General features: G+C 42.7%; 1 protein-coding gene across 1 annotated transcript in view; it reads left to right on the top strand.

The window, feature by feature from the left end:
• LCT (lactase) overlaps positions 1 to 12,793 on the top strand; it is a 364,432-nt gene that overhangs the window by 175,827 nt on the left and 175,812 nt on the right. The window contains exon 8 of the mRNA XM_069225073.1: positions 9,641 to 11,200. Within this exon, the coding sequence (XP_069081174.1) occupies positions 9,641 to 11,200 (1,560 nt within the window). The remainder of the gene's footprint in view (positions 1 to 9,640; positions 11,201 to 12,793) is intronic.

Below are 12,793 nucleotides of genomic sequence, written 5' to 3'. Positions count from 1 at the left end.
ACCTGAAAAGTTTTTATGGTCTGCAATAGAATGTTCGGTCAATTATTTAAAAAAACGAAACACCCTGCTCAGTATTGAATTAAAGAGATCACCAAAAGGGGTTTGCTCAAAATGTGCAGAATCATCAAAATCCCATACTGGCACCTCACAAACATTTGAATCCCTTTAGGTATGCAACTTGCAATTAAAATCATGCCCCAAATAACAAAGGCCACCAGGTATTGTCAAAGAAAACAGCAATGTCTACGTCGGTCCGAGAAAAGTTGTTATGATACAAATTCACTTTAACAAGAACTAGTTTGTCATCAAATAAGGTGGTTAAAACTTGGCAGTGGGGTGAATCTAAGTAGGTGTTAAAACCCTTGTATGAAGAGTGATGCCCAGCTTTTGAAATTTCAGCTGAGGTATGAACAGAGTAAAACCCATCAATATGGTCCACCTCTCTATATCAGGTTTCCTGCAAACATATTATATGATACCCCAAGTCCAAGTTAAGCTAGTCATCATTCTTGTGGCCAAAGAGGGGGAATTCCCACACCTACCCCACCTATAAGGCCACTCTGAGTCACTCACAGATTTAACAGCAGCCGGTTTCCCGAGAGTTGCCAATTTTCAAGAACAGTTAATGACCTGTTTGGCAGAGCTTTTAGTAGGGCCTTTTCCTTTTTCTGTGGTGGGGGGCAACTATATCAATTTGATCAGTTTGTGAGTTGATAGTATCAAGTCCCAGATCACCCTGATGCACACACGGATTAACATGAGCAGACATAGACTAATTATTTGAGGCTGAGATGGAAGCTTCAGAAGACCCCTTCACAATAGAACAATGAACCTTTTGTAATCCTTTTTTCGTAGGGTCTAGTATTTCTTCAACCAAATCAATTTCATCATTAATAACACCCATTGCATTGGTAACAAAGCTCATTATTGTGGCAGATAAGGGACACTCCTTGGAGACAGACCTGGCATGTTTTCTCTTGATCATGGCAGCTTACCTTCCGCCAAAGGCAAAATCTGCACTATCTCAATAATAATGCAAATGATGTGCTCAGAGGGGTGGCCCATCCCAGCCTTGGACAGACGCAGTCTGGCACATCCCATGCGCGCCCCACAGGGCTCAAAAATGCACTTTATAGTGCTAAGCAAGTGGCCAGGTGTTTCAAATGGCAGGGACTGCCTCCTGGGGCCCTGTGCATGCTGGACGTTGTAGTTCCCAGGAGATCAACAGTAAAATACTCCTGCGCCAAAGGGCTTGATAATGCTCTTTATAGCGGTAAGCAGGTGGCCAGGTGATGCAAATGACAAGGACCGCCTTTTGGGTCCCTGTGCGTGCAGGACGTTGTAGTTCCCAGGACATCAACAGTAAAACACTCCCCAAAATAGTATGTATATGCCGGGAAAGTGAAACACTTATTTTTGCACATTATATATATATATATATATATATATATATATATATATATATATATATATATATATATATATATATATATATGCAAAAAACAAAGGAGAACTCTGGGGAGTTCCCAATTTTAGGTGGAGAGCTGCTCTAGTAAGGAGCACCCTGCAACACCAGCGACACTCTAGATTTGCTCACCTCAAATGTCTGCTTATCTATCAAAGTCTTTAAGCATAGGATTAGCACAGTGCTATCCTCGCCGAGCTAGATAGTGACAAAGTATTTTGCCATTTGTACAGCAAAATCTTTAAGCATAGGATTGACATAGTGAGAGCGAAACACGTGTCAGGGGTTGCTTTACTCATTCCAGGTTGGCTTGGACGGTATTTGACCAGTCCAAAGCTGTAATACTGTGCCTGGAGTGGTAAATGGCTTTTGTCGCTTTACAGCTCGGCAAGGATGACACTATGTCAATCCTATGCTTAAAGATTTTGCTGTACAAATGGCAAAATACTTTGTCACTATCTAGCTCGGCGAGGATAGCACTGTGCTAATCCTATGCTTAAAGACTTTGATAGATAAGCAGACATTTGAGGTGAGCAAATCTAGAGTGTCGCTGGTGTTGCAGGGTGCTCCTTACTAGAGCAGCTCTCCACCTAAAATTGGGAACTTCCCAGAGTTCTCCTGTTTTTTGCATAATTTATGCGTCACTCTATCCCTGAAAGGGCCTTGGTTTGATATATATATATATATAGATATAGATATAGATATAGATATATAGATAAAGATATGTTTTTTCACTGAAAAAAACCCAAAGGTTAAAGGGACATTATAGTTAGGTTCTGAATTTACTTATACAAAACCGTAGAAATTCAGCAGTTATAGTTATAGTTATTTCAAACAACTATAACTCACGCCCTAAGGTAAATATAACTTGCAGCCTCGCCATGCACAGTTTTCTCATCAATAATATTATTGCAAATGTTGTAGTGATAATATCAAAGATACCATAGAAGGTGTCATCAATGATATAATATGTGGAGTAATTAGCTGTGCATGCCAAAGGCGCACGTTGTAGTTAGCTTAGGACATGAGTTATAGGTGAATTTCTATAGTTTTGTTTGTGTAAAATCTGAGCCTATCTATACTGTCCCTATGTTTCTTTAAATTCTAAATCCTAACTATAAAATCCCTGTAGCCTTTGTTTTTTTTGTGAACTTCTATGTTTAATATTAAATAATTGTAATTACTATACATTATTCCAGCCTTCAGCCCCCCATCCCGTGCCATGCATGGCCTATTGCCAGTATGGCTGGAGTGGGCCGCAGGGCCTGGCCTGCAGCCTGGCCCTGCGGCCAACCCCCTATAACCACCCAGCCCGCGCATCTGTGTGTGGCAGGGGTTGGGTCTCAGCAGCAGTTGACGAGAAAGAACCCATTCATCACAGTCACTACACGAGATATTGTGCTAGAAAAAGTAAGGATGGAAACACCTCCATCAAGGATTAGAGATAACTTTTCATGGTGGAAATGCAGAGAAATGTACAGGTCAACAGTTCCACCTTGAAAACATCTCTTATGTTTTTTTATCTCAGGGGCCTCTTGGGGAGCCTCAAGGCCCCAGCGGTCTCAACCAGCTCCCATCCCCTGCAGGAGCTGACATTGCTTCTGCACACAGGGAACTGCTTTAAATAGGAGCTCCCTGCTTGTGGGAGCAATGTTTTCATTTCATTCCCTGCACACATGTTAGAGTGCAGGGAAAGAGATGAAAACTCCTCTTTCAGCAAGTGACAGCTCCCGCTTGCTGAAAGCAAAATTTGTTTGCTTTCGCTTGGCAAACTGATAAGCTGTCAGCTCCCACCAACCAAAAGCAAACAGCTACTTCCTGAGGATGGACACTTCAGGAGGTAGCAGGAGCCAGCCCTGGGCAGTGACGGTCCCCTGCCCCCCAATTCAATTGTGCCCTGGGGAGGTGGTAGTCCCCCTCCTTTAAAGTCATGCATTGGCCAAGGGAAGTGGTGGTCCCCAGGGCATGGGGGGGCGCGCTGGCCACACCCACATACATAACATCTATTGCCCCATGGAGGTGGCGGACCCCGGGATGTGGCGGGCCACATAGGCCCCCCACATGTATAACAATTGATTGGCACAGGGAAGTGGCAGATCCCGGGGTGCCACGGGTGTCGCTCAGGCCCTCCACCTGCATCATATGCATTGTCCCAGGGAAGTGGCGGTCCCTGGGGTGCCGGGGGGGCACACGGTTCCCCTGCATACATAACAATTAATTGCCCCTGGAGGTGGCGGGATGCAGTATATGCATTGTCCCAGGAAGGTGGCGGTCCCCGTGGTTTTCATGGGGTCCTGCACCCCCTCCTATATTTTGTGAATGTCCCTGGGGTCTGGCCTACCAGGGCCACATATAAAAGCAGGCACAGGTGACTGTGCTTGCTTTTTTGTTTAAATCAGGGCAAAAGTCATGCTTTTTGTTATGAATTTTAAAAAAAATGCCTTTTAGCCCTGGAAGGTCCCTGGGGGACCCTGGGCCCAGGCTAAGGGGTTAGGGTGACAGTACCCTGCCCCCCTTTTCTTTTTTTCTTTTTGTTTTTTGAGTCTCGCTGAAGCCAAGTCTCAAAATGGCTGCCAACAATTCCTGGTTTAAGTGTTGGCGACCAATCAGATCTCTGCATGAGATCAGGAGGATTTGCAAAGCCTTCGCGCCTCTAGATATACAAATGTGGTTTTCCTTTAATTTCTCCTAAACTACTCCACGGCTTTACACGAAATAACAAAAAGCTTAATCTGTGTACCAAAAGCTACCTTTCTGCCAAATTTGGTGCAATTCCATCCAGTGATTTAGGATGTAGTCATGTTAAAAACTTCTAGGGGAATTAACATGGGAAATGAACTTTTTTTTCCCTCTCCCCCTGTTCTCGGCCCGTGCTAGACGTATCACCCTGAAACTTCGCATGCATAACAAGATTCTTGGTTACACAAAAATCAGACGGTGACAAAGATATAGGCAAGTCAAAAACAATTTTTCTATGGAAACTAGGTCCTTAATATAGCTACCTACTGGGGAGCCAGTAGGTAATATGTGTGTGTGTGTGTTTCTGATATAGATATAATAATATATATGTATGTATGTGTGTGTGTATATATTTCCTTATTGACATCCTAACCCCTGAGCTCACCCACCCTTAAACCTAAAAATACCCCTCCAACCCTAATACCCTTACCTACCCAAAACCCTAAAAATACCCTTGCCACCCAAATACCCTTACCCACCCTAAACCCTAAAAATACCCCTGCCACCCAAATACTGTTCCCCACCCTAAACTCTAAAAATACCCCTGCCATCAAAATACCCTTATCCACCCTAAACACTAAAAAACTCTTTCTCTATTAACTCTATTAACGCTCTTACCCTACTATTATTGACTGCACATTATACTATTGCATAACATATGCTGCTAGATCAGCCTATAAGTCCAGGACATTATAAGTGTGGGTCCCACACTTATAATATGAATAGCAATGACTGCTTTAATGCACTGCTGCTTGCCTTAAAATGTGTGTTTTTTAATTAGGGACCCATAGTTTTTCCCATGCCACCCTTGATTTATTATGCTTTCGGGGGTGGGGGCGAGGGTTCTTATGAGGGAACTCTGTGGGGTGTGACTCTGTAATAGGCAGATCCCCAGTTACTCCCCATGATGCTGTCCAGCATGCGCAGCACTGCAGTGGTGGAAATGATGGCATTAAAATATGCTGTTCCAAAATCTTCACTAAGCACCTGCAGCACTGTGGCCCACCCTCATCCTCTTTCTCATAGATGCCTCCCACAATCAAAGAAATGGCGAGCATTGTGGTCCTGGACAACATAAAATAGCCCATCCCTACTGATTCCAGGGCATTCGGCAGTGCAACTGATTATATTGTGTTTACGAAGCCGGGACCGGCTGTGGATCCGCGCTTCTGCACCACTAAATGAGGTGGTGGAATTGAGAGAGCACCTGTCAATTTTTGGTGGATGCATCATGCTGTCCAGTTCTAAAGACCCATATTAGAAAATGCTCACATGTACTTCCTCAAATGATTACATTCTGTTCCATCCACTACAGGTTCCGAGTTTCCTCGTCTCTTATCAAGTAGACATAGGTCATCACCTTAATGGCACCGAAGCACTCATATTCCTCTTGGTTGGTCATTCCATTGTGGCTCAGCATACTTTGTTATCATAGGGGTACTACAGACCTCAATAGCCACATTTTCTCAAAAGGTCTGGGTGTGAATGTCTCACACCTCGTCACGGATTTGTGTTTATTCTCATGAACGTAGGGGTTCATTCGTTGGTCCACTGAATATTAAAATCCACTTATGTATTCTTGATTTTACCACTATAGACCGAGAAGGTCAATTCTAACCAGTTATAGATGTAGAAGGTGAATTCTAACACACTCTCCTTCCTATTGTGTTTAATTAAAAGCTCAGAAAAAATGTACATCATGTGGGTTCTTCCTCATCAATACATGGTACAGTCTAATAAAATTGGTGACATTGTACAGGTCGATGTCACGTTTTGGTGGTTGGAATAGTTTACTCTACTTTTTTCAGCTACATAGCAAATCAGACTTTCATAGATGCTCCTAAACTTGCATCTCACTCAATGACATCCTCAAATAATTTTCCAAACAATTACCTACTGACTAAATTTCCATTCATATGGAACACTGATGGCACACTTTTCCTTATGTTCAATAATATCAGAAAACCAATATGTATCTTGGTCAAAACAGTTTCTTTTTACTTTCACCAAGCTCCAATGTTTAGTGAGACGACTGTTCTTCCTGATATATCATCAAGCTCAAAAACAAGTGTATCCAACTACCACCTCCGCTTCTCTTTCATTTAGATCCAAGTGACTTGGGAACTACTACATGTATCTCTGTAAGTAAAAAGCTTACCGAAGTATACTTTCAATCAGGCCCTTGAGGACAATTTTTCAAAATTCCAAAATGTAATACTGAGTTCTAATATCATGAAAAAACTGTATTTAAATTTCCAAAAGTCTGCGGTGTTGTTACAACATAACACAATTTAGTCCATCCAGTAAACGTGAACACCGTTGTTTATGAATAGTAAAATCTGTATTTATTCTTCTGCCTCTTAGATAAAATACAGATCAGCTCAGCCCAGCCAACGTGTTTTATGTCCATTAGGCACTTCATCAGGGCTGTAAAAACATATTTACAAATAAATACAATTAAAAACACTAACATATAGAAAATGTGAGTGCATAGCACATTACAAAATCACAACAAAAAGACATTTTTCAAACAGTTCATTACAATTAAAAACCTTCACAAAAACAAACGTGGACAATAAAAATATAACACACATTACAACACATCTGTACACTGTCTGCACACTACTGTTAGATGTTATTACAGTCAACAATACAGACAATATCAAAGGACTCAATATAACTGTTAATATCTTAATTCAAGGAAATGTTTCCTCAGACAATATCGAAGGACTCAATATAACTGTTAATATCTTAATTCACGGGAATTTTTCATTTATAAGCATTAAGGGCCTGATTTATACTTTTTAGTGCTGCGTCATTTTTGGACGCGAAAGCGATGTAAACTTACAACAAAGTTTGCATCTCTTTTGCACCAAAAAATGATGCAAATGCAGTGCTAAAAAAGTATAACTCAGACCTGAAGGCCCATATTTATACTTTTTTAGCGCCGCATTTGTGCCGCTTTTTGATGCAAAAGCGGCGCAAATGTACAAAATACAATTGTATTTTGTAAGTTTGCGCCAATTTTGCGTCAAAATATGACGCAAATGCAGCTCTAAAAAAGTATAAATATGGGCCTAAGTCTTTCAGGGGTCTAATCTGCATTTAAAAAAAAAAAAAGCCATATCTGGGAGTGTGGGCCTGGGCAAAAAGAACTGCATCATTGTACATTTTCAAGAAAGCATGTTACTTACAGTGCATGCACTAAATCAGTATCTGTTCTACTTAGCATATGCCTTATAGACTACACAGCCTGGAAACTTAGGCCCATATTTATACTTTAGCATGGCATTTGCGTCATTTTTTGACGCAAAAGCAGCGCAAACATAAAAAATACATTTGTATTTTGTAAGTTTGCACCGCTTTTGCGATGCTAAAAAAGTATAAATATGGGCCTTAGAGCAATGGCTGCAACTCTGGCCCATAGTTATACTTTTTTAGCGCCGCATTTGCGCCAATTTGTGACGCAAAAGCGGCGCAAACTTACAAAATGCAATTGTATTTTGTACGTTTGCGCCACTTTTGTGTAAAAAAAGACGCAAATGCGGTGCTGAAAAAGTATAAATATGGGCCCCTGTGTTTCTGAGTTGCGCTATTCTGAATGCTTGTGTTGAGTTGAGGCATTACTGAGTCGGGTCATTCCCTGCGGAGAAGATTTCTTACGACTCAGGCCCCCTCTGTGCCCTGTATCATGATACGGCACCTGGTAATTAATTGAGCAACATGGAATATGAATTAGTCAACATAACATCAGGCGCGGACCGTCCTTTAGGTTGAAGGGGCCACGCCCCCCCCCACCTTTTGCCCCTCATGAAGAGTGTCTGTCAGGCTGAGCAAAGGTCAGCCTGACAGACACCCTTCATGTTCAGGGCAGACAGCCAGGAGCAGACATGCGCAATTTGCGCAGAATCCTGGCTGCCTGAGCTGAACTTTGCTGGGCTGAGGAGGTCACAGCTCCTATGGGTGTGACCCCCTCGGCTCAGCAAAGGTGACTCGAGGCCCTCCCCTAGGTGACGAGGAAAGCGCCATCCATTGACTTCGAACTGGGTGCTTCAGGTTTAAGCCCTGAAGCGCCCAGGGCGAGTGCCAATCAGTGACACCTCATCACAGTGTGGGGTGGGGTCAGCAGTCTCATTGGCCCCATCCCACTCTGCTCGAGGCTGGGACTGCTGCCTTTCCACATTGGCTTAGGTCAGCCAATGAGGGAAGGCAGCAGTCCCAACCCTCCTGGGACCTCTTGAGGCTGAAGGTAAGTGTGTGTGTGATCTTTTAAAATTTATGTTTGGTGCAGTCGTGCATGTTTGAATGTTATGAGTGTTGTTAATGGATGTGCGTGCGTGCGTGCGTGTGTGAAAGAATGAGTGTGTGTGTGATCTTTTAAAATGAATGTTTGGTGCGTGCGTGCATGTTTGAATGTTATGAGTGTTGTTAATGGATGTGCGTGCGTGCGTGTGTGAAAGAATGAGTGTGTGTGTGATCTTTTAAAATGAATGTTTGGTGCGTGCGTGCATGTTTGAATGTTATGAGTGTTGTTAATGGATGCGCGTGAGTGTGTGTGTGTGTGATCTTTTAAAATGAATGTTTGGTGCGTGCGTGCATGATTGAATGTTATGAGTGTTGTTAATGGATATGCGTGCATGTGTGTGTGTGATCTTCTAAAATGAATGTTTGGTGCGTGCGTGCATGTTTGAATGTTATGAGGGTTGTTAATGGATGTGCGTGTGTGTGTAAAAGAATGTGTGTGTGTGTGCTTCCCGCCCGCCCCCTCCCTCCTAATGCTGCCAGCCTCCACTGCATAACATTCTCAGAAAGGCCCAGAAGCAGAAAACTCCGGACTACAACAAAGCGGATGCTAATTGAAACCTGCCAGTTGCTTTTAAAAAGAATACACTGAACAAACAGTAGCAGAATATTATGAAGGCCACAGACGATTTTGAGAACAGGTAGATACCAGAACTGCTCCATTTCTTGTGGACATTGTGCAGTCCTACTCTCTCCAGTGCATGCAATGCAATGCAGAAACTTTGCTTGCTGCTCTGAGTTGAATGAAATCTTATGAAATCTCGAACTAAGAGTGGGTGTGACACCCGTTGCTATTGTTTTGCTATTACTGTTCCCATGATTAAATCTTCCATATTTTCTGTATTTTAATCAAGCTCCCAGTACTGCTAGGCTGTTGATCTACATTACATCTGAAAATGTAAATACCTTGCAGTCTATGTTGTCGCCCTTTATAGCAGGGAATAACTTACAGAACCTCTCAGCATTTATATCTAATGTATACTAACTGCTTAATATACAAGGGAAATTAGCAATCATAAATGTGACTAGAGCCCATTAGAAGGGTACATAGCTCGTACATTTTCTATGCATGGCGATGTGAAATGTGGCCGTATCTCTAGATTTGTGTCACACATGTGTTCTGTCTCTTCACAGCTATCAGAAATGACGGAGTCTCTGTGGAGTCCTACATTATCTGGTCACTCATTGATGGCTTTGAAGGTCCACCGGGATACAGCCAAAGATTTGGATTGCACTACGTCAATTTTGAAGATGCTAACAGACAAAGGACACCAAAGGAGTCAGCATACTTCCTTTCTAGACTGATTGAAAAACATGCTTTCACGAAAAATCGTGACAACACAATTGTCCAAACTCTAAAATATGGTGGCCCTTTATCAAAAAATGAAGGATTACCAGCATCTGTAGTTCCTTCGAAATCTAAGATTGTATGGGGAAGGTTTTCTGGGCAAACAGCTTTTGAGAGGGACATGTACTACTATGGCACTGTTCCTGCAGATTTTAAATGGGGTGTGTCCACGTCTGCCTATCAGGTTGAAGGTGGCTGGAATGCCGACGGCAAAGGGCTCAACACCTGGGACATATTTACTCACATACCTGGTAATACTAACAATAATGAAACTGGAGACATAGCTTGTGACAGCTACAACAAACTGGAGGCTGACCTTTATATGCTCAGAGCTTTAAGGGTAAAGAGTTACCGATTCTCCTTGTCCTGGGCTCGAATCTTTCCTTCCGGTACAAAAGACTCAGTCAATACACACGGAGTTCAGTATTACAACCAGCTTATTGATGGCTTATTTGCAGCCAACATCACTCCAATGGTAACTCTCCACCATTTTGATTTACCTCAAGTGCTCCAGGATTTTGGTGGTTGGGAGAATGACTCACTGATTGAAGCATTTGACAGTTTTGCAGATTTTTGCTTCCAGACATTTGGAGACCGTGTAAAGTTCTGGATGACTTTTAACCAACCCCACAGCATCGCAACAGCAGGATATGGTGTTGGCGTAATTCCACCAAATGTGAAAGATGACCCTGGTTATGCCCCATATAGGGTTGCCCACAAGCTGCTAAAAGCACATGCTAGAGTCTACCATACCTATGACCAAAAGTACCGACAGAGGCAGGGAGGGGTCATTTCCATAAGCCTCAACACAGACTGGGTAGAACCTAAAACCCTGGAAGAAGCAAGAGATGTGCAAGCAGCTGACCGATACCTGCAGTTCTCTTTGGGATGGTTTGCACACCCTATTTTCAAAAATGGAGACTATCCTGAAGCTATGAAATTACAATTGGATGCAAAGAGTGACCTTCAAGGCCTGCCAGTTTCTAGACTGCCCGTTTTTACAGAAGAAGAGAAAGCTTACATCAAAGGAACTGCTGATGTATTTTGCTTCAATTCTTATGCCACCAAAATTGTTCGGCATACGACCAACAAATTAAAACCTGTTTCCTTCGAGGAAGACATGGACCTAATTCAAGAGGTCAATCCAACTTGGCCAACTTCGGCAGTTGGAATGCATAGGCCTGTGGCCTGGGGACTAAGGAGGCTGCTCAACTGGATCAAAGAAGAGTATGGTGAGGTGCCAATTTACATTACAGAAAATGGCGTAGCAACAGATAGCAAGCCGGACTATGAAGACATGAGTAGGATATTATATTACAAGACCTACATTAATGAAGTTTTGAAAGGTAAGGCTCTTGAAACGTAAATCAAAACAATTTATTTTCTCAATCATGTTTTAATAAAAGGTATAGAGATAAGCACACTAACAGATGCCTGTGTTAAATATAAGTTAACAGACCAGCTTGTACAAAAGAATAATTACATAAAAGCATTGTTTTACAGATCATATGAAAGGTAATGTACAAATAATGATAATAATGGGTGTCAACTGTACAAACTAGCATGATCCTCCAGTAAGGACATGCTGAATAAGAACATTGTTTTGGATATAAAGAGACAAAATCCTTTTTCTATGAAATACATAGAGGAAAACCACAACAGAACACGGATGAACGAAGGTACATGAGAGGGAGAGTTTTGATTGGCACAAATGATATATAAAGCAATGTACACAGGCACAAGTTCATGGGCAATGGGAGAATTTGGAAGTAGTTTCAGAGTAACTCGTAATAGAGATAACACATATAGGTGGTGGCATCCATAAATATAATCCTATTCATGGGCTCAGCACTACATGTGCTGGAAAGAGACTGAGCAAGACCTGAGGTGGTGTCTGCTCAACTGCAATTAGTCCGGCAGCAAACCCTTCTCCCTGCCACACACAGAGCTAATGGTGATGGATGCATCGTTCCTGGTTTGGGGATTTATCTGGTAGAGGTGGAGGGTAGATGACGCTGATGTCTGGCTGAGGTTCAACTCCTATATAGACCTGCTGGAGTTGTGAACAGTCCACTTGGCACTGAAGGTGTTCCTCCCACCCATCAAAGGGGAATGGGTACAGGTTCTCACAGACAGCACAACTGCCAGGTGGTAGTGCAACAAACAGGGCGGTGTGGAGCTGTGGTTCTGGGTCAGGAGGGTTTGTGCCTCTAAAGTTGATGAATATTCAGGACATCTCCCTGGTGATCCAAAGCCTGGAAGGATCTTTAAATGGCAGGGAAGACAAACTCATCTGATGCTGCCTAACAAATCAGAAATCCTGACTCGATTTATTCAACACCTCAGAGAACTCTCAGTGTCAAAACATTTACACATTGAAGTTCTCAAGGCAGTCCTCCCTCAGAGATGCCTTCTGCCAGCACTGAGACTCAAGACTCAAGTACACTTGTCTACCCCCTCTTCTCCTGCTCAGAGTAGTCAAGAAGATCAAAAGAGAACAGGCCCAAGTCATACTAGTGGTGCAGCACTGGGCAAGGAGAGTGTGGTACCCAAACATCTAGCCGTGAGCATAGGTCCTCCAATACAGTTGCCCCTTCAGGAGGACTTCCTGTTGCAGCTGTGGGGTTGAGTCTTGTACCCAAACTTGCACAACCTACACCTCCATGCATGGAGACTCAGTGGCAGCAGTTGATGGCTTTCGATCTTCCTCTGAGGCAGTCATCCAGCAGCTAGACGCCCATCAACCAAATCTTTATGCAAGAAGCCGCGAGAAGTTTGTTGTTTAGTGTTGCTGGCGCGCCTGGTCCTTAGTAAGTAAACTTACAAGGAGACACGTATAGGTCGATGAACCTTTTGAATCGCATGGAGTATCCTAGTCACGCAGTCACTATTGAATCAATAACTAACATCAATAATCAATGAAAACACGCTATAAAACC

The sequence above is a fragment of the Pleurodeles waltl genome, chromosome 3_1, assembly GCF_031143425.1.
Source record: "Pleurodeles waltl isolate 20211129_DDA chromosome 3_1, aPleWal1.hap1.20221129, whole genome shotgun sequence".
NCBI lineage: Eukaryota > Metazoa > Chordata > Amphibia > Caudata > Salamandridae > Pleurodeles > Pleurodeles waltl.
Note: the sequence above shows the minus strand (reverse complement) of the source record. Positions and strands in the feature narration are given on the sequence as shown.